General features: G+C 39.9%; 1 protein-coding gene across 8 annotated transcripts in view; it reads left to right on the top strand.

Annotated features, from left to right (window-relative positions):
• The window catches only part of slc24a2 (solute carrier family 24 member 2), a 76,963-nt gene that overhangs the window by 27,901 nt on the left and 24,322 nt on the right, over window positions 1–24,740 (top strand). For 4 of the 8 annotated variants that reach the window (XM_020711596.2, XM_020711598.2, XM_020711594.2 and 1 more), the window contains exons 3-5: window positions 16,252–16,299; window positions 17,984–18,092; window positions 21,442–21,456. In XM_020711596.2, coding sequence (XP_020567255.1) covers window positions 16,252–16,299; window positions 17,984–18,092; window positions 21,442–21,456 — 172 coding nt within the window. The remainder of the gene's footprint in view (window positions 1–16,251; window positions 16,300–17,983; window positions 18,093–21,441; window positions 21,457–24,740) is intronic. The other 4 variants (XM_020711597.2, XM_011487376.3, XM_020711600.2 and 1 more) reach the window with 4 other exon arrangements.

Raw genomic sequence — 24,740 nt, 5'->3', positions numbered from 1 at the left:
CAGGTACAGGAGCACGGATGACCCAACTGGGATCTGGAGGGCACTCATGTACTCTCCCTCTTTCCCACTCCCCAGGTGGTGGAGTATAAAAGTGGAGAGGATTTCATGGAATCCATGGACACCAGTGAGGTTCACAAATCATTGAAGAAAAAAGGTTCAGAGCACTGTCTAGTGGGTCTACATGACCCAACTCCCAATGTTAAAGTGCCTAAGATAGCACAAGGGTTGAGGTCACCTATTTGACCTCTGCTCTTCCTCCTGAGGGTCTGCAATCTTACATTAGGCTTTAAGTTTCTAAAGGTTGTCTGTGCAGCATCAAGCAATCTCTGGGATCTATACATATGCATGCCGCATGATCCAGACATCAGCTCCCAGGAGTCCAGAAATAACTTTTATTACCCCAACTCTGAGCTGATTTAATGCTCAGCTGCTGCAGATTAGTGTGCCTTATGATGAGGGTCACAAAAAAAAAATTCCTCCTGAAAAAGGATGAGTTGAGCATTTAAGACCCACCAGTTGTTGGTCAACTCCAACCATTAGCACATTTTTCCACGCTCTGCGTTATCATTTGATAAGACAGGGTTCGCTGTGCCCTTCAAATGATGCTCTTACAGTGCAGCTACAATGTCAGTTTCAAAAATAGCCTTTGATCAATAAGGGTTTCAGTTTCTTGCAAGCCTCCGTTTTTCACCTTCAGGGTCTTACTGAGGAAGAGAAAAAGAAACTCTCTGTGGTTTCAAATGTTCTACTGCTGGTCTGCTGAGTAAATATGCAAATTAATTTTAATTATCCCTTTATTTACCCATTCAAAATCTGGGAAAAAATGCGAATTAAAATATCTAAAATGTCACAATCAGAAAGTTTTTACTTTGCTGAAGTAATGTCCATTATATGGAGGACATATAGTTGGAAAATTAAGCTCAAGAGTTGCATTTCTGAGTATTTCTCTATTCAAATCGTAGTAAATGCAACGTAAGGCTGGGGATGTGAGGGTGTATAAGGTAACCCTTGTGCTATCCTAGGCACTTTAACATTGGGAATTGGGTCATCTATACCCACTAGACAGTGCTCTGAACCTTTTTTCTTCAATGATTTGTGATCTTCACTGGTGTCCATGGATTACATGAAATCTTTCCACCTTTATCCACCTTTGTCATGGTAGGGAGAACACGTCAATGTAAGGGTGGAGTCATCTAAGATAGCACAAGGGTTAAAGGCCTCTGTTTTTATTCAATCGTCTGCTCTCATTTAAAGCGAGAGACCGACATGAAACTAAATCTTCATACTTCCATTCTCCTCTGCAAGGTAATTGTATTTCGCATTAGCACTTTGGCTTAAATAGGAATCGACTGCTGACGGGACAACAAAGGAAGTCCATGGTCAGAACTGCTGCATGTGGATGATGATGATGATGATGATAATGATGATGAGTAACAAAGACAAAGGGCGTGGTCAGCACGGAGTCAAAGTACTGAAGTAACATTAGCCACTTGCTGTTGGAATATTCCAGAAGCATTAAGGACGCACAATGCTCCAAGTATTTCACCACATTCTGTATGTCGCAAGTTTACTGATGATTTCATGTTTATTAGAAAGCCCACTGAGACAACTATTGTTGTAATATTGGGCTACAGAAATAAAATTGAATTGAATCCCACAAACACACTGTCTTGCCGGTAATATCACCACTATTGTAATCTGCAGCTAAGTGTAGTCTGAAAGGGAAAATTACACGTAAAAAAAAAACTAGCACTTCCTAGTTGTTTCAAAGATCCGTTCCAAACAAAATGGTGTTTTTAACACTATCTTGTGACTTCTTTTCTCATGATGAAGAACAGATATTAGGATAAAATAAGCTCAAACTTGCAATTATAGGTATCTTTTTTATTCGAATTGTCTTGAATCAGAAGCAGACGTAAAAAATCAGTTATAAAAATTAGTATTTGTGATGTTAAAATAAACTGGGCGGGCCACTTCCTACTCCGCTCCATGTATCTTGCACCGGTAATGTTACATTAGGGGTGTGAGGGGCTGCAAGTTAACAGGACAGCATAAACAGCAACAGGGAGGGTAAGGGAAGGGGGGAGGGGGTGCTTCACATCAATGGCCCCGCCCACAACTCAGAGGTGTATTTCTGAAGAACTTTTGCCGCCCTGGAGAAACTGTGTCCTAGAAAATGACATTGATTTTGGCTAAAAAAAACCAGCATAACCCTAAATAAAAGACCACTAGGAACGCTTTGAACATAGATCAAAAGAGGATCAGAGCAGGACTTAAATACATGTTTATGATTATGAGATCATTTTTGATGTGAACAAGCCAAGAACATCAGAAAAACTAGCACATTGTTGGCATTGAAGAGGTACTCTGGGGACATGAAATGGTCAGATTTACAATCATTTCACACCACTCTGTAAGCTAGAAAGAACATTGATACAAACGAATGAGCCACTCTTATTTTTAGTCCTTGGCTGTGAAAAGGCACGAGTCAGAAAGCCAAGATCTCCGTTTCTGCTCCATTCCTCACCTACAGCCATACGCTGTAGATGTGAACAGTAGAGGTCACAAATGCCGGCGGCAAAAATTACATTTCTTTGTAGGCTTCAATAGAATTCCCTTATGGGAAAGGCACACAGCTTTAGTAACCGGGAAGACCTCTTAAACGAGCCTGTACTCCTCCTTTTCAAGAGATGTTAGAGGGGTTTGGACGGCTGCCAACAATGAGACTTTAACTTTTATCTGGTCAGGAGGCTGTTCAACCTAGAGGAGGTGCTGAGGCACACATCATGCATGCTGGAGAGATTCAGTGTCACGGCGGGACAGGGAGAGCTTCGTCATGCTACGAGAAGAGCTGGATGAGGGATAGATATCTGGGCATCCTCCCTAAGACGGCTTTCACAATAGTCCAAAACTGAATAAGTAATGGATGGATGGAGGATTCAGAGTTTGCCATCTTGAGGCGTGTCTTGGATGCCTTTCAGAATGGGTGCTCTCCAGAAAAACAAGTGCAATACTAAAACTGGGCGGCCGTGGCGCAGGGGTAGGGCAGTTGACCTCTGATCTGAAGATTAAAGACCCATTATCCCATGTTGCAGGTTCGATTCCCGCCTTGCCCGCCCATACGTCAAAGTGTCCTTAGGCAAGACACTGAACCCCACCTTGCCTCTGGTGGAAGGTTGGCGCCAGTGTTTGGCAGCGGAGCCGCCACCAGCATGTGAATGTGTGAATGGGTTTGTGACTGTAAGGCGGTTTGGGTCTTCGAGGAAGGTAGAACCCGCCATGTACCATTTGAAACTCATAAACTCTTTTAGGTGGGATAGTTTTGAACACTTTTGCAGCCATTATTTATGTGGGTTCCTTTGAATAAAGGCATCTGTAGACCAAACCACGATTCATAAATGCATTTGTTTTAAAGTACAGTATGAGGTGTCAGCTATGTTCCCAGAGGCCTTAGCGCCATGCTGGTTTTAGGGTTGTCCAGACTCGCACAGGGTCATAGACCGGAGCGGCGGCATCGTGAAGGGAGTACAGGCGTGTCATAATAACAATAAAGGATGTTCTTTACGCAGAAATGTTACATTACTGCTATGAACAGAAGTAAATTAGGGGTAATGTGATAAATACAAACTTTAAATCTTTCTTTTAGCTTCTTTTGGCTCTAAAAATACGTAGCACTAAAGATTTTTTATTGTATGTTTTTACCTCTGGTTTATTAACTAAAGTATGACATCCCCACTTTGAATAAGTGCTGTATTAGGGGAACGCAGAACTGCTTTTACAAAACACTTACAAGCGCTGAGTGCACTCTCAGGAAAATGACCAAAAAGAAGAGTTTAGGGGGTATGTGTCTTTTTTATTTTGCAAAAATGAAACAACTTTATTTATTAATTTGTTTTTATAGACGGCATTTCATTTGAAAAGATATAGCTCCTTGGCTAATTGGAGGGATGAGTAAGCGAAAGCAATTTTGGCTTAGTTCGGGTGGGCAAGGCCTTGTGGGAAATCAGTGTCGTGGCAGCTCCTGTAATTAGTTCTGCTTGTTAAAAAAAAAATGAAGGGGTTACTAATTAGCGAGTGGATGGCTTCTTGACTTGTTGTACATCTTTTCCCCTCTTTCCTTGATGATCATCATTATCGTCTGCAGGCAAAAGTGGGCGAGGCGGGGAGGAGGGCGCGCCGTGGTGCTGCTCGACAGTTTAGCTCGGGCACGATGAATCAAAATGGACAAATCTCACAGGATTTTCTGTCATGCTCTGACAGGCAGACAGACTGACAGGCTGGCTGCAGGAAGCTTGTACAGGCAAATGCCGAGAGCTGTGAAAAAAATGTCCCCCTTCAAGTTTTCTTAAAGTGAAGCAGAGCAAAAGTTTTCAAGGACCTCTATGTGGACAATTGGAGAAGCCACATGCTTTATTTATATTATGGTTATATCTGTTTTTTTCAGTCAGAATTAAAGACCCACTTAGATAAAAATGGTGTTTTTAACATATTCTTGTGGCATTTTTCTGAAGATGGAGGACTTAATGAAAATTTAGCTCAAAATTGCATTTTTATTTTATTTTATTCAAATCGTTGGGAATCAGGAAATGGACCTTATTTGTGACGTGATAAATACAATCAGCAGCCCACAAGCTCCCTGCTACACCCCATTCTGATGTCTCCAATGTGTAAAGATATGGATGATGGGAAGTGTGGGCGGGCTTACTCTGTGCTCTGCCGAAACTGTCCTAGAAAAGTTTTTCGATTTTAGCACAAAAAGAACAGGCATGAAATTAAAAGACCACTGCTTTTAAAATCGCTCAAAAGACGATTGGGGTGGGACTTTAAGCAATAATTCAAGGAAAATATAGTTAAATATTTCAGCTGCAAATTGTAAATACTTTCAAAAATCATTTGATTTAACTTTTTTAGCATTGGTGTGCTAAGAAAGAAGTACGTTATAATCCTCCTCTAACATTAAGAGTTAAAGGCCGTGTCACACAGCCACTACATACGTTTTGTGCATTGAGCACGGAATAAATGTGGTCATACGTGGAATAAATGAAAAAAGTTGTGGTCTTTACGTGAAATTTTCACAGATGTATCAGGAATGAACCACGTTAAAACCACCGAACAAGTATGAATAAACCACACCAAGAACACGAAAATCAACTTAAAAGCCAAATCTGGCGTTGGTTAGATAATTTTTACATATGTGCCGTAAAAGTTATACATCGGTGATACATGCGTGAAAAGTCCGTATGTGGAACAGTCAAGGAAAGCCACAAATTTGCGCACGCATCTCACTCAAATCACGCCCAATTGCACAAGATTTACGCAATACGCATAAATTGCGTAATTCTCAACCGATCCAAAATTTTAAACAGCTCCAAACCAAATTCAGGTAAAGACCCGTCGACCGAAATCCTCGACGCACATTGACGAACGGAAGAAACGCTTACGTATATTACGCATGTATCACGAAAGACCAGTATTTCATTCAAGGAACATTTACAAAATGTACGTTGTGATTGTGTAATCTTTTTGTTGGTGTTTGCACTTACCCTTTGGAGTTTCAGTACAGTCAAACCGCTCGTTTGTTTTTCGATCTAAAGCACCAAACCCGCCAGCAACCTTTCAGCATGATTGGTTCTTTGAGTATCCAATCAATGTCAACGTTGCATGGCATGATGTGTTGGCCAACGTGACACAGACGGCCGTGTTTGGAAATCATAAAACGGCAGACTTACCTCGTAGTCTTTGGTGATTTTTTATTATTTTTTTCCACACAACCTGCAGCCTATTTTCTTCCAATCTGACCATGAACGAGCCATTAATAGGTTGAAATAACTTTAAAAAAAGGCTTGGAATTGCCACCAGAAACCAGTGCTGCCTCGATCAAAGGCAAATGATCGTAAGGTCAGTGGTCAACTGAACGCTAAAGGTAACTAATGCACGAGTCGTCTGTTCTTTGGCGATCTGAAATGAGGTCAGTCGCTCCCTTGGGCTGCCATGTCTAATGTCCATTTAATGATGGAACATTTGTCAGAGTTTCAGTCATCAAAAAGACTGGATTTAGTCAATAGCATCATAATGGATCACGGCCGAGAATAATTTATTGGATTAATGTATTTCATTAGAGAATTAGACTCTTGTCAAGGAGGATGAGTGATTGGCGGGGGCAAACAGCCATCAATAGCACCGCCATTAGAGCCATTCAGGCCTGACGTGGCCCCTTAAAGGCCGGACAAACGGGTGTCATCGCAGCACGTGATGAAAGCGGTACTGAAACTCACTGTACTTGATGAAAGTGGTGGCATCATAGAAGGATGGCATCTTGTTTTCGAAGCATCCTAGAAGCAGGGCCGTTGTGCTGCTTCACTGCTGCAGGTGAATGGGGCGAAAGAAATAAGATTCATTCAAATAAATGTAAAAAGAAAACCGCAAGATCTTCACACAGCATCTTTGTGTAAACTCAGAGGTTGACAATACAGTGCTGCAGAGCTTCGTGAGTTGGGATGCAGCCGATTTCACCGTCCATTCTCCACATTTGATCGTATTTTGCTCCTTTTTCCCGTTGAGAAAAGTTTGAAACGGTTGCAACTGGTGGCTGATTTGAGGTTACTGTGATTATGAGATGAGTAAAGGATAATGCCTGATGAGATGTCCATTATCAGAAAATAATTGACAAAGCTGAGGCGTTTGTGTCGGTCGATCCACTCGTTTCTGATAATGGACACAACAAAGGCCATTATCCCGCTTAAACTATGGTCACTTACAAAAGAAATGAATATTAAATCAAATATTCCTGCTTTAATCTTGTTGGTTTTTTTGTTTAAATAGTTTTTTCACACTAAGCAGACTATTTGCTACACACTGTGATACTACTGAGCCCACACCGACCTCACTCTGTTGTAGCGGAGGGAATAGTGGGATATATGTTAAATGTCAGAAGTGATACAAAACCTCATTTAAGAAGGAAAGTTCACCTCTTACTGCTTGTTTTTGACCAGACAATGAAGCTAAAGTTTGCTTTTTTCAAAGAAACAAATTCACGAGTGGTATTACTAAAAGAAATGTTACCGCTAGTGTTCAGATTTGATTCAGAGACTGGTATGTCCATCATAGAGACATTTAATGGTCAGAGATCTTTTCTACCGTCTTGTCGCTGTGATAAACTGTAGAATAATATCTGTCCACCTTTGTGCCAAGTTTCTGGTTACCACCTGGCGTTTAGACCAGCGCGATAACATAGATGTCGACTGAGTCCGAATTCCTTACCTACTCACTATATGGTGCTATCGTCATTTTGTAGAGCTATCTGAATCTGGTGACTAGAAATTTCCCAGAGGTCTCTGCGAAAAACGAGTGCGTATCAATGCTCACTCGATTGGGGAATATAGACCACAATGCATTGCTTTTGAATGTTTTTTTATATTAAAACATGATATATTAAAATGTACTTTTTATAAATCATCTAAGTTACGGAGCTCCAGTCATCAGAACACAGTGGATTCATAAATAATCTTTGTACCTTTATAGGTTTTCACGTGGGGGAAGTTGGTCATATTTGTCGTTTAAAAAAGAAAAAAAGTAGTGTTGCTTTACAAATCCAGAGCTCTCGATAGTCCCTCACTGTATAGTTTTTTTTGTAGTTAGGGACTAGGGAGGGAATCCGAACATAGCCTAAGCCTGGTTTATACTTCCCAGCGATTAGCCATCGCATCAATTGTGTCCAGAATCACGCGCAGTCTGGTTCATACTACTGTAAGCTGGTTTTGCTTGCGAATGTCAGCGAAAAATGAAATGAAATTCTGAGGGGCGTTGAGACTTTTCAAGTGACCCGATTGTCTCCAGCGTTTATTTTTAACGTGGAGGACGTCTCAATCGTACACTTGCCACGTTGGCAAACGCGCAACTAAACGATGAGACAGAGGAGGAATTGGTCGTCCACTAAACAGAGGCAGGCAATAATAATACAGAGTGAAGGTGGGGGGAAGTTAGGCATTTCCTAACTTCTTCAGTGAAGGTGTCATCATTTTCTGTGTTCAAAAGACATTTTTCTGGACAGAGTTTGCTTCAAATCGCTCGAAATAAATTCTAGTCAAATGACGCGTGACGGGTGAAAAATTCCAGTTGCGGATGACATCATGAGCAGGTGTCACATTTCCCAGCAATCGGGACGATTCCGCTCCGATGGTCCTGCGACCAATGCGACCCGAGCGATTACAAATTGTTTTGAAGCATAAAACAGACCTTAGGCTACTTTAGAAAACCCTAACCTAACCCTAACTTTAGAAGAATCTTTTTAGGCCTTTTCATTGTCAATTTTTAATGGAAACCCTGCGGCCAATCAGATTTGAGTATTCACCCAGACCCTGATTTAAAGGCAAATAACAGAGTGATGCTGCTTGGAAGGAACAGCTGACTTCATTTCTGCAAACAGGTCATCAATCCCAAAAACTGTACTTTAGCTTTTGTGAAATGACTGTGAAGTGACCAGGTCAGGAATCTTTTTGTTTGTAAATCGGATTTTAGAAATCACATTTCTCTGTTTATTGTCTCATTTAAAAATGAGACTGACTTATAGCAACAACAGACTTTGCATTGACCAAGAATCTTTCTTTTGAATGAGTAAAACTCTGTTTCTGTCCCAGACTCATAAAAAAAAATTGTGAGCAGCAACTTCACTCAGTTTCTAAAAAGATGAATTCATTCCAGCAATTATAAAAATTATAAAACAAAATGATTAAAAGTAATTTAAGGTTTAGAGGTTTCATTTATTAGCTTGTAAATTAGAGCCCGTGATGGCCCATAATAGTAATTGCTTCACAGATTTTTGCAAGATTTAATTAGATTTAGTAGTTTATTCTGTTGGAGAAAGATTTTTTATTTTTTTAAATGGTCCAATTGGAGTCTAAACTAGATAAAAGACAAAAACGATATTTTTATGAACAAGGCTGCAATGGATTTAACCAGACATCTTCCTTTGCAAAGTATAAAATATGTTAAAAGCATCATTCTCCTGCATAATTGTGGCCCAGATGGAAGACCAAACGAAAAATGCACAACTAATTTCTCTACAAATAGACTGGTTTTGTTGTTTTCCAATTTCAAATGTGAGGACCCGTAATCCGCCGCAGTAATTCAACACCCAGGGTTTCCAGCTTTTCCTCAGTGTCTGTTGGGTTAAAACAACCTGCAACATCAGAATAACAAAATAAGGAAAGAAAGGCAACAGACCAGAGGTACCCTTCTATGAGGAGAACAGACAGAGATAATACCCAGCAACAATCTCTCTCCGCTCTGGCGCATATTCTGTCGCCTCCTCTTTTATTAAGTTTGTTGGATTTTCCCTAAAGTACACATGCGGTGAACTCTAAAGGGAGGGAGAAACAGAAAAGCACAGCTGCAGTGCGATCAGAAAACATTAATTGCGACATGTCTATCTATTACAGTCTTCCCACATCAATGTTCGGACCTGCAAAGCTTTTTCTCACGGATAACTAACACTTTCAGGTTTAGACACAGCTAAGACGTAGTTCTCATGCTGAAGACGCTAAGATAGTCGTTTTCCCTCCGAGAGTTTCACCTCCACCTTCCTGTGAAAGAGTTGGACACAAACACTTCTGCAAACATGATTATATCACCTATATAGCTAGGTAATGCATACAAGCAAATATGAGATAACTTATATACATATTCTTCCAAAAAAGAAAAAAAAAGCTGCAAATTACTGGGTCTAATTTTGCCTGATGTTCCACCCTTCATCAATAGGTCTCCATAAAACATGAAGTGTTGCGTGTGCTTATTTCCTCATCTCCCGCCGCTGATCCACTTCCCAGAAAAGTCCTGACGTGACATTATGTAAGACTTAGATGGCAGAGCTGCTGGTATTAGAAAACGCAAAAAAAAAAGAAAAAAATTCAGAAAACATGCTAATCTCCCTATGTGATTATTAGTCATAATATTTAATGCCGGCTTAATAAGAGACTCATGGCATAAACTCCATCCGGCACATTCACCTGCCTTACGCCAAACTTCCTGACATGCCTTTGTGTTGGATGTTAGCGTATAATTATTCCCGAGTGTGCAGGGAATTGACCTACAGATGGGGACTGGGAGCGTGAAGGGTCGTGGTGGAATAGCTCAGTAAGAAGAAAAACAAAACCCTAAAATCCAGGGATTAGCTCAAGTTCTGCCCATTTTTTCTGGCAGATCTGCATTGCTGGCCTTTCATTTCTGTAATTAAAGTTTAGACTAACCCAGACCAAGTGGATACATGGTAAATTATGGGCTGTTAAATAAGTTAATTCTTCTCTATGAGTTCTGGTAAATCGCCTGTCCGTCCTGGGGGAGGATCCCTCCTTCATGTGGGCACCCCCGAGTTTTTTTTTAGGAGTTTTTCCTTACCGTGAAGGGGGGTCTAATAAGGGCAGGAATGCCAGTTTAGTTTAGTCTGTTTAGTTAGTTCAATTTAGTAGTTTAGTTTCCCATTGAATTCTATGTATTCATGATCCTTTTGATTTTATGTTTAACTTTTTCAATAACCTATACGAAGCCCATCGATACGACTGTTGCTGTGAATTTGGGCTATACAAATAAAATTGAATTGAATGAAATAGAAACAGTGGGAAGCAGTGGTTGCTAACGTCCAGAGCCGAAAGTCCTCATACAGGAAGGAGTTGGAGGAAACTTGAAGTCAGAGAAACATTGTCTACCAGGGATGTAACGACTACATCTACTTAATCCATGAACCAGTTTTTATTCCTACGATCCAACTAGATTGATCTGAGGAAAGTATGTAATGGAATCTACCAATGCCACTAAATAATCGTTTCCAAATGAAATGAACCGATTATATCAAGATTGGAAAATACCATTTGGACTGAGGCACAGTAGGTTTATATTACTATAGCGTATAAACAACCATCTCTGTTGCATTGATAAAAAATGAAAAAAAAGCATTCAATAATCAGTCGGAATGTTGACATCGTCTCTGTCATGTCAGTGTTTCATGTTCGTCCCTCCGCAATGTAAGTTCTATTTCTGGTTCATCGACTCATCGATTTTGCAAAAAGTCGGAAAAACAGGAAACAGGTTTCGAGTTAAAAACTTCTGTTGTACTTTCACAATAAAAAAAATTTACATTGTTTTATATTTAAGGGGATGCCTAGTGTCCAAGTGATGACGCACGTTAACACCATGGATTGTCGTCCGTATTTGCCACGGATGATGAAAGTCTAATTTTGAAAGTACAAAGACATAATTTACGACATAAGGACTCAGCGAGGAAAAATTTGGATCAACTTCTCAACGTGGGGGGGGGGGGGGGGGGGGTGTACAACACACATGTGATGACAGCAAAAAATTGTGGAAACACTTTGAAGTTTGCAAAGACATGTGACCAGACAGTGTGCTCGAATGTTCTAATAATTTTTATTATTTTCATGTGGAAAAACCGCAGTGGTTCAGTTTTTGAAACTGAAATGTGAATGGATTTTCCATTAATACTTGTTTGCTTGTTTGTACACATATTTATTGACACTTGACAATCTGGCAAGAAATCCCAGGAATCTGGAAAACTTCACCTGAACTGTTCAGTACCCAGGTATTTCTTTGGGCCAAAGATCATTTTTGTGTCATTACATCAGATTGAATTGAATCAATATCCACTCGGAGTCACATCGTCAACCACAAATGATGATATGAATCGTTAAAATGAAACGTTGCTTCTTTCTACCGTTCGTCTGGTGACACGCGATAACTTTTGTCGTGTGAACTTGGGTTCACTCCACACGTCCCCAGTCTGTTGTTTACCATGCACTCAAACCTTCAGACGTCGTCATAAAATGTTTGCCTTTGCCCTGAAAACACTCGCACGATCAACCGGATCGGCTTCTGAGTTCATTCGGCGTTGGGGCGCCTTATCGGCGCACACCAGTGCCTTCACATTCTACACATTTCTCTTTGAAACTGCGTAGGCAGTCAAACAAAGCCTTGGTATTCTGAGATCCGAACAAAAGCTTTGTGTTGTGTTTTTTCATTTCTTTTTTTTTTCCTTCCTGCTCCCCTTTCTTCTGCGGTTCGAAGCGGAGGCCTTGAGCGACTGCTGTTTCACACTTGTTCTGGAGATGAAGTGAGCACACTTCAGTCAGGCGGTTGGAGAAAGGCTTTTGTTTCAAAAATAAACTGTTACACTATCATACGTGCCAAACCGGCCTGCTGGGAACGATGGAGGGAAAAGGAAAGGAAAGAAAAAAAGAAAGGAATTGACTGATTGTTAAAAGACAAGAGTGTCTTTGGCATGATGTGGCACATTTTCTGCAACAAAGTTATCGCGCCGACACTGGCACGACGCTCTCATTTGCTATCACGCTGAGAGCTGGATGAAGGAGTCAGAATGTTGCACTCATGTCTGAGCTGTAAATATGAGGCTTTATCCAGGAAATGGTTCGCTGAGTTGTCAACTTAATGGTTCACTTGTTGTACAAATTGAACAATCCCTGACATGTGAGTTGGAAACCTTCAGAGGTGTGAAGAACAGAGAGAAATTGTTTCTTCTCTTAATTCTGGACGGAGCCACAAGCTGTCGCCTCTTCGGACACGATGAAAATGGTCTTTTTTGGAGTTTTTATAATGCTCTTGTGTCTTTTTTTTCTGGTTATGGAGGACAAATATAAAGAAAATTAAGCTTAAAATTGCATTTCTGGGTATTTCTATATTCAAATTATTGTGAATCTGGAGCAGACAAAAAATGCTGTTGTAGTTGGGATGTAGAAGGTACGCTGGGTGGGTGGGGGCATCTAGCTCCCTGCTACGACTAGATCAGGAGTGAGGAAGCTTTTTGATTCGAGGGTTGGAAAAGGGAGCCACCAAGAGCAGATTGTGTTTTTGTAATCCACCCAAACCAAAATGAATGGAATCTGGACAAAAAACTTTCTTTCATTTTGATTGAAAAGTAATATTTATTTTTTAAAACAGAACATTTTGGGTTGTTTAACCCAAAACAGTGGCTTTTGTTCTCATTTCAGTGTCTATTAAACGGATAGGTTAATGTTCTTCAGGAAAAACTGCAGATTGGAGAAATGCTGCTTTCAGTTGGTGTTGGAATGATCGGAAAAATGACTGTCCCACTCGGAAAAACACACATGAATGTTAAAAACAAACAAAAAAACAAATATCTTCCAACACCACATGAATGCAAAATAACTTTCTGCACCTAAACAAAGCTCAATTTATTTGTGGTGCACTACCTATGGGGGTACACCAAAAAATAGACCATTAATAAGGGTTATTGATATCATTTATTCCAGTTTGGCGGGCCGGATGAAATAGCCGTAGTTTGCACACCCCCGGACCTGATCCATGTTTGTCTTTGTTTTCCATGCTTGAGCTTGCATGGACAGGTGCAGTGCGAATATTGCTCGCCATTTTTGTTGCACCACTAGCAAATTTGGAATGAACTACTGCAGCTCTGCAGAAAATATGTCCTAGAAAACAACACGCTTTTCAATTTTTAGCAACAAAAAAAAACAAAAACAAAATGGCATAATTGGTATTGAAAGACTACTGGGAATGCTTTGAAAATGGATCAAAAGCTGATCGGAGTGGGTCATTGAGCTTTAAATGTTTTTCATCTATTCTAATTTACCCCCAAAATGTTGTTTTCAAAGTGCTTTTTTGATATTTCTGCATGCCTTTAAGTGACACCGAAAGCTTTAACGACGTTCAGTTCAATCAAAAACAAGGCAACCCTTTTGAAAGTCTTTGCAGCAATGCTGTGAAGCGTTTTTTTCTTGGCTTTTGACCATTTTCCCGTCAGGAAGTAAACTTTTGCCTCAGTCTGATCCCTTTTCCATAGCAGAAGACATCTGTCTCTCTTTCTGCGCAAATCTTTTGTTTCATTTGCAAAGGAAAACCCCTCCAGAGTGTTGTCTCTTACTGGGCTTTTATTAATGTCCTGTTTGATTAAACACAAAAATATATCTGAATATTTTATTTAGTAATTGCATCGAGGGAAAAGCCTATTTTTCACTATAAACCCACAATGGATTTATTGCAGCATGAATACCAACCTTTCTAAAAAGATTTCTTTCTTTTTTTTCAGAACATTGAATCTCATTAAATGGATGCATTTTATGGAACTCATTAAATGCATCAAATGAAAAGGTCTGTCAGTTAATGATTCACAATTCCGTTTGGTAAATTAAGGAAGTTTGCATGTTTTCTGATTAAAATGAAGACTCTGCCCATGGGAGCCAAACACAGACCCACAGAGATCATCTTCTTCAGATTTGTGCCTTTACAGAGTTGTCGTACAGCTCTGAAAGTGTCGCTGAAATGGTAAAATCGTGGACAAAAAAAGACTGTAATCTGACTAAATCAATAAGACACAAAAGTGTTGACACTTGAAGGATCAATAACTAACTCTTTGACTTTCAGTCAGGTGAGATCGCCAAAAGAAACCAGAACGTTCTTACACAAACAAAGTAATAAAAACTGGCACAACTCTCGAACAAAGGCATACATTTTGTTAACCAGCCTAACCAAAAAATGTTTTATCTGCCTCTGTGTCTAGAAAAATACACCCTTTAAACTATAATGTCGCTCTTTAAAGACCCACTTTGATGGAAATAGTGTTTTTTGTTGGTTTTAACATGTTCTTGTTCATTTTCTTCTTATAATGGAAGACATGTATAGAATATTTTAATATTAAAACTGCCTTTCTAAATATTACTTTATTAAAATTGCGTTGGATCAGGAGCAGATGAAAACATAATGTTTGTAAAAGCGCTGACTCATGATGCAGCTACTGCCATGTGCGAGCTAAAGTCTCGCTTTTACCGCTCCAATTTTAAATCCTCCATCTTGTAGACAAATGTATCCGTGTACGTTTTCATTTTCCTCTTCTGAGGTTTTAAACTGTGCGGCTAGATAACCTTTTTTTTGCATTAGCTTGAGCTTGTGAGGCGCTTGTTGGTAGTGGGGGGCGAGCTTAAACAAAATGCATGCTGGGAAATTAGCTAGGCTACCTTTGGCGCTAATAGAAGGAGGGTCTAAGGGCAGTTTAGCATAGTCTGTTTAGTTTAGCAATTACCTATTGAATTTTAGGACTGATCTCCTGTTCTTATAAAATTCAATTTAAGTCAATTCAATTTAATTTATTATAGCCCAAAATCATAACAGTCGTCTCAATGGGCTTTGTATACTATTACCAGTATGAAGCCCATTGAGATGACGATTGTTGTATTATTGGGTTATATAAATAAAGTTCAATTGAATTGTAAAAGTCCCCCCACAACCCAAAGGCGTATTTCTAAGGAGCGACTGCAGCTCTGCAGAAAACACATCTTCTAAACAACACTGGCGTTTTCATTTTAGCCAAAAACTGCACTTAAAAGACCCCTGGGAAGGATTTTACAATAGAAAAATATAGTTGGAGTGGGACTTTAAATGACTTAGTGACATTGCAGTTTACCACATGCATCGTCCCTGTTGTGAATCAATCTTCGTTATTCTCGTCCAATTTTGCTCACCATTTTTGTTGCTGTTAAGTTGAGGGTGTGAGGGGCTGTAAGCTAGCGGGAGAGAGTGTAAACGGAAAGCTCTCAGAAACGGGAAGGGAAAGGGAGGGGTGTGCTCCATGCCAACAGTCCTGCCCACAACTTGGATGTGATTTTCTAATAGACTCCTGTAGCTCTGCAGAAACTACTGGATGTCCTAAAAAAAAAAAAAAACAACATACGTTTTTGGATGTTGCCTAAAAATTGAATAATCCTAGATAAGAGACCACTGGGAATGCTTTTACAAGAGACTGAAAGATGATGGGAGAGTCACTTCGACAAATTCAATGCGAAACATGCATTTTTGGCTGTGTGCATTTCAATATGAGTGTGAAACACAAGCCCAGAAAGGCTTCATCATAACTGTACTTCCACAGCTGGAGCAAGAAAATGCTAGAAGTTCTGATCTGAGTCGACACCCTTGATGGAAATAACAAATCATGGTGACATTTTTAAAGGAATGTTAGGGAAATTCAAGTAGACGCAGTTTAATCCTGCAAATCTGTCCTCCGACCCAGCAGGCAGGCACAGCAGTGGGAAGGAATCTGTCTCTCATGTCCTGTCCGCTCGCATCACATTCATCACCGTCACTGTAACGTCTTTCTCTACTGTCTCCTCACCTTGTCCGTGTGGTTGTGTGAGGCATGCTTCACATCTATGTCCTGTTTTTCTCTCCCCTCTTTTACTTCTTCTTCTCTTTGTGTTGGATGAGAAGGCGAGTCCCGGGGCGCCAGAGGATGATGGCAAATTGTCGGTAGGTCTTGTCTGATTGACACCTCTTCATACGTTTCTGTGTCTTTGCCTGTTTCTGTGTAGCTGTATTGGTGTAACCCTGATTCCTCCTCCTTTTACTGCAAATAAGAAGTGCGCTTCTTTCTCTGACCATTAATTAGTGGATCCGTTCTGAAGTCCTTTCTTTGGTAAAGTTGTTCCACACAGCATAGAAAACCCAATCCAGACAAAGTGTATGTATTTGCCTAAACATAAGCCTCATATTGCATTTTTATGAAACCAAAAAAAAATAAAGGATTTCGTCCTGACTGTAAGAAAAAGCAATTAACAGGCAGTTCTTTGAATTTCTTGCTGAGCAGCCACGTCTTGGAGAAATTGCACCTGCTCTGCCATTCTGAGTGTCTTCCTTTCCTCCTGCTCACACCCATATGGGCTTGTGAATTAGCACCTGACACCTCCTGTGCCTACGCATCACCTGTGAGAATCCACTCCCAGCAGCTGTCACCTGCGACGGTGTCTGATTTTGTTTCCACAGCTCTTGCTTTCCCCGTCAACTGCTGGGCTGACCTTGGAGAAGATTGTTTTGAACCCTAATGTCACCCTGACTGAGCACGCCTGCCTCAACCAACAGGGCTTATTTTTCTAAGAAGCTGGAATACTTAACTGTTTTTTTTTTTAAGATTTGGTTTCAGGTTTCCGCTTTGGGGTTTAATGAAAAAGAGGATTAGGGAGTCATATTTCAAAAGTGAAGGCTGTAGAGCATCTTGTGTTCATTTTCTAAATGTAACACTTTAATTTCTGTGCTTAAATTAAGCACAGAAAGCCTTTTACTACCTATAATGTAAAAAAAAATAAGGAGACTAACAGCACAGCTGTTGGTTGAAAAGGATTTTTAGAAGCAGCTTATGCATAACTGAGCTTTTAAATTGTAGATAACATACTATGTTTAATGCTACGTTCACAACGGGGTCAGAAAAACTCGTTCAAGCGACCATTTTCAATGAAAACTCTATGTAGAAGTCTATGTATACGTACGTATATGCGCGGCGGGCTTCCGCATTCAAGCTGTCGTGTTCACTTCTCGCAACACAAATTTTTAAGATGGGCTCTACATACGAAATTGAATGTTAAAGCTTAAAAAAGTTTATTTCTGGCGAAGAAAATACGCTAGGCTGGCAAGTCGCCCAGGAAGGGGAAGGGGGAGCGGGGTTGCCTATGCTAATAGTCTCCCCCACAACTCAACGTATGTTCACACCGGGCTTGGCAACGCACTAAAAAGCTTATGTATCAGCATGTTTCGGGCTTCCGCTTTCAAAACCGTCGCGTTCACACTTTGCTACGCACGTTTCTAAGACCGTTTTGGAGTTTAGTTAAACAGGTCGAACTTTGACTAATCAGGTAATGACGAATGGGTGGCGCCTTTTTTCTAAACACAGAACCATTGTGCCCAGACAGAATTAAACCAAACACAAAGTCTTTCATGTATCGGAATAGAGCTGTGAAAGAAAAGAGCATGGAGCATTGGATATTTTGCACCAAGCTTCTTCTAGGTACATGTTGGTTAGCGACCGTCCAGTGTGAACACCGTATGCTAAAAGCGCATTTATGAATGCCCTTCTTGACATCTGTCTGGGGTGTACATAGCATGAAGGCTTCCATCTCTGTCAGAGGATAATTTGACCGACACTCTTACTCTTCCCTTCCAGGCAAGGCCCCGCCTCCAAAGGGGGGGTAGTTCCGCCTCCCTCCACAACAGCTTGATGAGGAACAGCATTTTCCAGCTGATGATTCATACACTAGACCCTTTAAGTGAAGGTAAGACCAATTGCATAAGGAAAAGTACATTTCCAGACTTCACTGACTTTGATTGTCATAAATGTCTTTTAAAATAAAAATGACGTCAAGTTGCACAAAGCCTTGGGTTTTTTCAAGACTGAAGTTTATCTCCAAACAGATAATGTACAAATCCAACACAAGACCCTTAACATATAGAAATATTTTGTTGTGGGCTGAGACCAATTCATCTCCTCTTAAGAATTCTCCATGTGATGCACACAGCAGATTATTTCCCTCTAATCCAAGATGATGGCCTATTAGCTAAACTAAAGAAAAATGTAAAACTGCAGCTTCAGCACTTAGTGGATAAAATGAATATGCTAATTTTCCAAGAAGTGTTATTTCATTCTCATCCCAGCACAAAAAGGTGATAGAGAATTAGAAATCTGTGTTCACTGAGAACAAACAGGCAGCACAGGTTGTAATGCAACGACTTTTCATCCATGTTGATGGGATGTTATACTTCCCTTTCTCAGTTCATGTTGTTACTCATGAAAAGCATGAATGTCAGCACTGCGATCCAAGAGGCAAAAGTCCTAGAGTCATTTGTAACCTTAACACTGCACTGGGTGACTTGAATTATATGAGCAGATGTCTGCCGAGTGGTGAGACTCTTTTCAGTTTTTTCTGTGATGACTGTCCTTTCAGAAAGCCAAAACCCTGACTGAGTGACTAACAAGTCGCAACAAGATGAATCTTATGCCTTAGTCACATGAACCCATACGAGGGTTGTCCGGACCCCTGGAGGGTTGTAAACAGGTGCGGCCGCATCTTAAAGCGAGCGCAGGCGAGTTTTGCAGTTCCTTTCCTCATGCGACCAGCTCATGAGAATGAAAAGTACCATTGTTGTGCGCATACTAAGGGTATTGTGAAGTATTTTTAAGGATAATGCAAGTTGCACGCATTTATGACGTACGGGTGATACTGTCGTACGATGCCCCAACGCAACAGTGATGCACCTTCACGCAGAGGGTGTGAAGGTGATATGTAAGTCCTATAGGACGCCCATAGGATATTTAATCTCCTCATTTCTTACTGTCGAGCTAGATTCACATCGCAATCAGCAACTCGCGTTCAAGTGGCCTCTTCCAATGAAAAGTCTATTTAAAAGCGCATTGTGGGCTTCTGCATTCATGCATAGCTACGCAAGTTTTAAACGATCGTTTTTCAGGCTTTACATACAAAAAGCGTACTCATTGAATGCCAGTTAAACCAGGTAAAATTTTGACCAATCAGGGACTCTGATTGGGTAGTGACTTATGGATTTAGTTTACCAAGACAGACGAGCCAGATGGTGTCTGTGTTTGTTTTTCAAATATAGATAAACCAAGGCCACTCTCCTGACATAATGGTAACGCAAATCCGCAATTGCAAGGATGCTAGCAATGAACCGAACCATTTCAGTTTGGTTTCGATTTGCACCACTTCAACTTTTCGCTCCAAGCCTCTTCCACCTGTAGGTGGTGGACATCAACTAACAGTAAAAAGTAAGAAATAGAATCCCCTCCCTGCTTGTCCAGTGTTAACCACACCATTGGTTTAATGTGACTTCAATAGCGTGTCAAATGCTCTGTGTGTGCGTAGCCTCAGGCTACAACCATGAAGCACGCACTTGACCGTAGAAAAAAATGTGCATGAACAACTTTGCCCAACGGGCTCACCAAGTGGTCTGTGATCTTAATATTTCATGCGTGGCCACTTAAAGGTTTGCCCATTTTTTACCCATGTTCACCCACAGGGGCAGTTGTGACTAAGGCATTAGATTATGCTTTAAGATGTATCAAAATACCCTAAATCACCTCTAAATATACTTCGTCGTTCAGTATTGGTATTAAAATCATAGCCTGAGGGGGCATTCTTGTGGGCATGGCAACTGTCATTCAGATCAAATCAACACATTGCAATTCTTCAACTTCCTTATGTACCCATGAGAACAAACTTTTTTGTTTCCTATGCAAGACTTCAAAGTCCATATTACCTTCCTGATCACTGATGTGAATTGAAATGACCAAACGGACAAACTCATTGTGACTGTGGAACAAATGTGAGGATGTTGGGACACATTTGACTCATGAATCCTTTAGCAAGCCACAAACTGGAAATGAATTCACCGAAACAACAAGTACAGTGTGGCATAATGTGAGGACGGAATTCATTACTGCTGAGAACAAAAGCAACACTTCAGTTGTTTGGTTTTTTGGGGGGGTTTTTTCTTTGCTATTCTGAATATATTATTGTAAGATTTACATGCAACACCTTGCAAACAAGCCCAACCATTTTAAAACAGGAGGTGAAAAAAACGCACACTTAGGCACATTTGTTTTTGCTGATTTCTTCATGGCTACATTTTCTTTAGCTTGAAAAAGTAAAAAGAATATATTTTTTTTTAATGTGTAAATGTTGGTGCTTGTTTTGTTTGGGGAGCTTACAGCATAGAGAAAGACAAACGGTTCAGTCTTCAAGGATGGAGACGGTTTGTTTTAGTGCGCACTCAGCCTTAAAGAGGAGTTCGTCAGGGCCGCAGGGAGCCTGCAAGACTCAATCCATACATTTTTTATAGGCGTTTCTCAAAATAAGCTGTCTGCTCCTCCATGCTGAGAGATGGTCTGAGTTGTTTTGCATGTACTTGAAAGCCATATTTATTTGACTTTCAGAATAGGATAAGTGAATATTTGTTATGTCTCTTTTTAAAAAAAATCATATTTTCATCTTTTTGAATAAATTGATCAGCCTTTTTCATTGTTGTATGGCTATCCACTAAACCTTTAAGACCCTTTTTATTCATATTTTTGTTTTATTTATTTAAAAAATTTTTGCGGCCGGTTGAATAAAACTTTGTAATTGTTTTGGGATAAAAATACTTCAACTGTTATCATTAGCTAAGCCTGTGTTTCTGTTTGTGTGAGCGTGTAGCGTATGTAGCAGTATTTAACTGTGAGAATGGATATTATTTGTGTTTGACCAAGAGTATTTGAAGAATCAAAGCAGTATTGGGTTCATTTGATGAATAATTAGGCACTTTGCCCTCAAAGACGGGTTAAGTTAAGCTAACAAATTCAGTTTTTGTTCTTTGTTGACCGATAGCTCACAAACGTCCCACATTTTGACCTGTTTTTAGAATGAAATGTTTGCCTGCAAGTGAATTTTAGTTCATTTAAGTGAATTATAAGCAAGAGAATTTCATTTATTTATTACATTTTTTTTTGGTTTCTCATCTCTGGAAGTTCCTTTCAATACCGAAATGTTCACAGCCACGCTATTTTTCCCTTGGATTTATCTTGTCTCTGTTTCTGTCTTCTTATGTCTCTTTCAATTACTATCCCTTCAGAATTTGCAGATTCTGGTGAGTTACTTCTCTAATTTCCTTCACATAATTCCCCCCAAAATATATCTGTTCTCATTGCAACAGCCTGGAGGCAACTTGTACCCAATGTGTCCCTTTTGTCTACATTTCCTGAGCGCTGTCGTGCTGTGTGTCGGCTCTGTCTTGTCCATCCTTGCAGACTCTTTCCTTAAAATATCCCATTTTCTTCTTCTATGGATGTGTTCTCCCTGGAAAAACACTCTGTGACTATTTTTTTTATATTATTTTCCTCATTGTCTCTAATCCTTTCTCTCCTCTTTGGAGTTACTGTAATCTTATTTTTTCACAAAAAACAAGCTAAATGTATCGGGATTGGGTTTTCCTTAACTCCAGGTTTGTCAGGATTATCAAATGATAAAGTTTGAACTGGGTTCATGAACTGTTTTTTCTCCAGCTCTATTTAAATTATCTTCGAAAGAACTTGCAGTCAATAACGGCTTGACGAAATGGTCTTTTATAATTAGCTGTTTGCACCAAAGTGTTATTGACTAAAGTGTTTGCCTTTTCCTTAAATTTACTGTTTGTTCACCATTGAGATTCAATTTGAGAGTCAATTTGCAGGGTTTTTTTTGTTTGTTTTTTTGAAAAATTACCCCGAGCTGTTGTTTTGTTTGTTTTTTATTTTATTTAACTGGGGTAATGTGATGACAAATGTGGAACAGTCCATGCCAGAGGGAGAAAGAAAGGTAGAGACAAGATCACGAGGGGGTGGCATATCCAAATATTAGGCTGTGATGGGAGATTGGAAGGAAACTGGTCAGACGGGGCTCTTTTTGCTTTTAGAGGCCTGGTGTCATTGGCTGGAGTGCTACATTAAAGTCTTAGTCACAACTACCATTGTGGGTGGATACAAGCTATCTGTGAGAAAAAGACTAGTACAAGGTGGCCCGCATAAAGTATCGTAAGTAAGGGGAGAGTAGGTGACACGCAGGTGTGTTGTGCAGATTTTTAAAATATCGCAGATTATGCAAGGCACCCGTTAGTGCTTTTCATGTGATAAGTGTGCGCTGCTAGGCTACTTGCTTGCAGCCTGATTGTTAGTTAATGAAACAATCAGAGGCTAGCTTGTGTGCACACCCTAGGGGCACTCATGTATCACGTGCACACTTTTGCGTGCGGCTTTTATGCATAGGCTTTCATCAGTAAGCTTTGGACTTTTGTCAGTACTTGCACCTTACCAACGACTAGAGGGTCAAGACACCATACAACAGTGTCACATATGTGTACAACTTACATTAGCCTCACAAACACGTCACAATACACTCGCCACACGCACAACAATCGTACGTTCCTTTTTCACGATGTCCCTTAAGGCGGCCGTACAAGGAAAACCGGAAGACCCACCTGCACTCCCCTTAAAATGCAAGCACACCTCTTTTACGACCTTCCAAACAATCCAAAAACCGGCATACAAGTTAGCGCCATGCCGGTGCGTGTGACTACGGCTGAAGATTTGTACTCTCAAAGACCCAACTCTGCTGGGTTGGTTCTCCATTCACATTTGTAGTTGACCGCATTGTGGATTAAGTTGTTATTCCTTTCAAGTATCTGACAATATCTTGTGTTTGGCACCTCTACAGTTTAAGTTATGTATTTGAGTGAAGAAGTAAGATTGTTCCAGAAATGGCTCTCGTTGCTGTGTGGAAATGGAAGTTGATGTTGATCCTGCAACGAAAGGAGGTCATCCAGGCACATAAATTCTAATGTGCCTGTATCTATAAGCAAAACAACGTTTGGGTGCTAATTATGGCATAGCATTTTTAGAAAGTTTTGGTATATTTACCAATGAAATTATGCAAGAAAAATCATGACAAAAAAAGAGGTCATTTCATGAATGAAAATTCTTTTCATTACGTCTGTATTTGAAATTTGCCATACTGTGATGTAACAGTCCTGTCTGGATGGTGACCTAGAGATGCATTGATCCCACAGTTCAATAATGTACTCACTGTTATTGACTGCTGGAAAATGGAAATATATTTTACTTTTCTGGAAATTGAATTAATTGACAAGTTTTTGCTTAACCTTAGAGGCTGTTGACAGTCAGGCCATGTTAACTTCATTATGTAGAGGATTGTTAACTGTTCTCACAATGTTCCAAATTAAAGCTAACAGTGGTATAAAAAATATACTGAAGCTGAAAGCCTGCCAACTAATTTAATATCAATATTTCCATCAACATTTTGTCTACATACCTGCAGTACATACCAAATAAGATTACTTTCTGTGAGGATGTCACATTTGCTGTCTAAAGTAAATCTTTTTCCAGTGTTTGACGATTTTTATTGAGAAGTTGTCCAATTGTATCTTGGTCCTGTAGCTGGTGTAATTCACACTTTTTAGCAAAGGTTCATCTATCATGGCTGTGTTGTATCTGATCAAAATCCAGATCATTCCAGATTATTTTTTTATTTAACCAAGCATCTTTTTTGCCATATGTCATATGTCCACAGAGGAGAGATGTCCTTTATCAGGCACAATTTCACAGGTTAAAATATTTGTTGTCATAAAGTAGTACCGGTAAGTCATGTGCAGGTGGAGAATGTAAAAAATGTGCGGCTGTCATTAATAAGCTGTATGGAGAAGTGGCATCAGTAAACGCAGCATGAAATATGAAATAAACCTTGGCTGAAGGCTTATGGCGTTTGGTTCGAAAGACCTTATGGATTTTGAAAAGTTTGCTACGCATGTAGAGAGGCACTGTGGACACAGGTCTTCTTCACGGTTATGGTGCAGTGTGAAAACACCTTACGAGTCCCAGAAGTTAAGTAGTGAGCCAACTTAAAAGTTAACAAGGGTAGCACTGCATTAGATGCATTAAGCATTCAATTAAACGTAACTTAAGGTCACAAAGACGGCAAAAAAAACAGTAACTACAAGATTGTCGTCCCTTATTTTCCTTTAATGGAAACCTACTTTCATCTTGTGTTTAACTTTTTTGCCAAAAATTCTCATCAATAGTTATAATAGTAGTAATATAATAGTTATAATATAATAGTTTTTTTGTGTGTTCTGAACTTATTTTATGTGAAGTAGTTTGAAATTTGCTATCATTTTGGTGCAGATCTAGTCTACAGAGCCAGGATGAGTCCATCTGGGGGTTAAACGTCCAATTTCGAGATGTCTACCCAAGCCAGTCTTCAGCTGGTTTTCCAGCCGATAGCATTCCCCTTCCTGTTTTGGACCAGTCGATAAGGACGTAAAGCCCAAATGATAATCACGTTGACATTTCAATGACGTCTGCATGAATCTAGCAGACGTTT

Source organism: Oryzias latipes, chromosome 18, assembly GCF_002234675.1.
Source record: "Oryzias latipes chromosome 18, ASM223467v1".
Lineage (NCBI taxonomy): Eukaryota > Metazoa > Chordata > Actinopteri > Beloniformes > Adrianichthyidae > Oryzias > Oryzias latipes.
The sequence above is the reverse complement of the archived record's forward strand: the minus strand, read 5'-3'. Positions and strand labels throughout refer to the sequence as shown.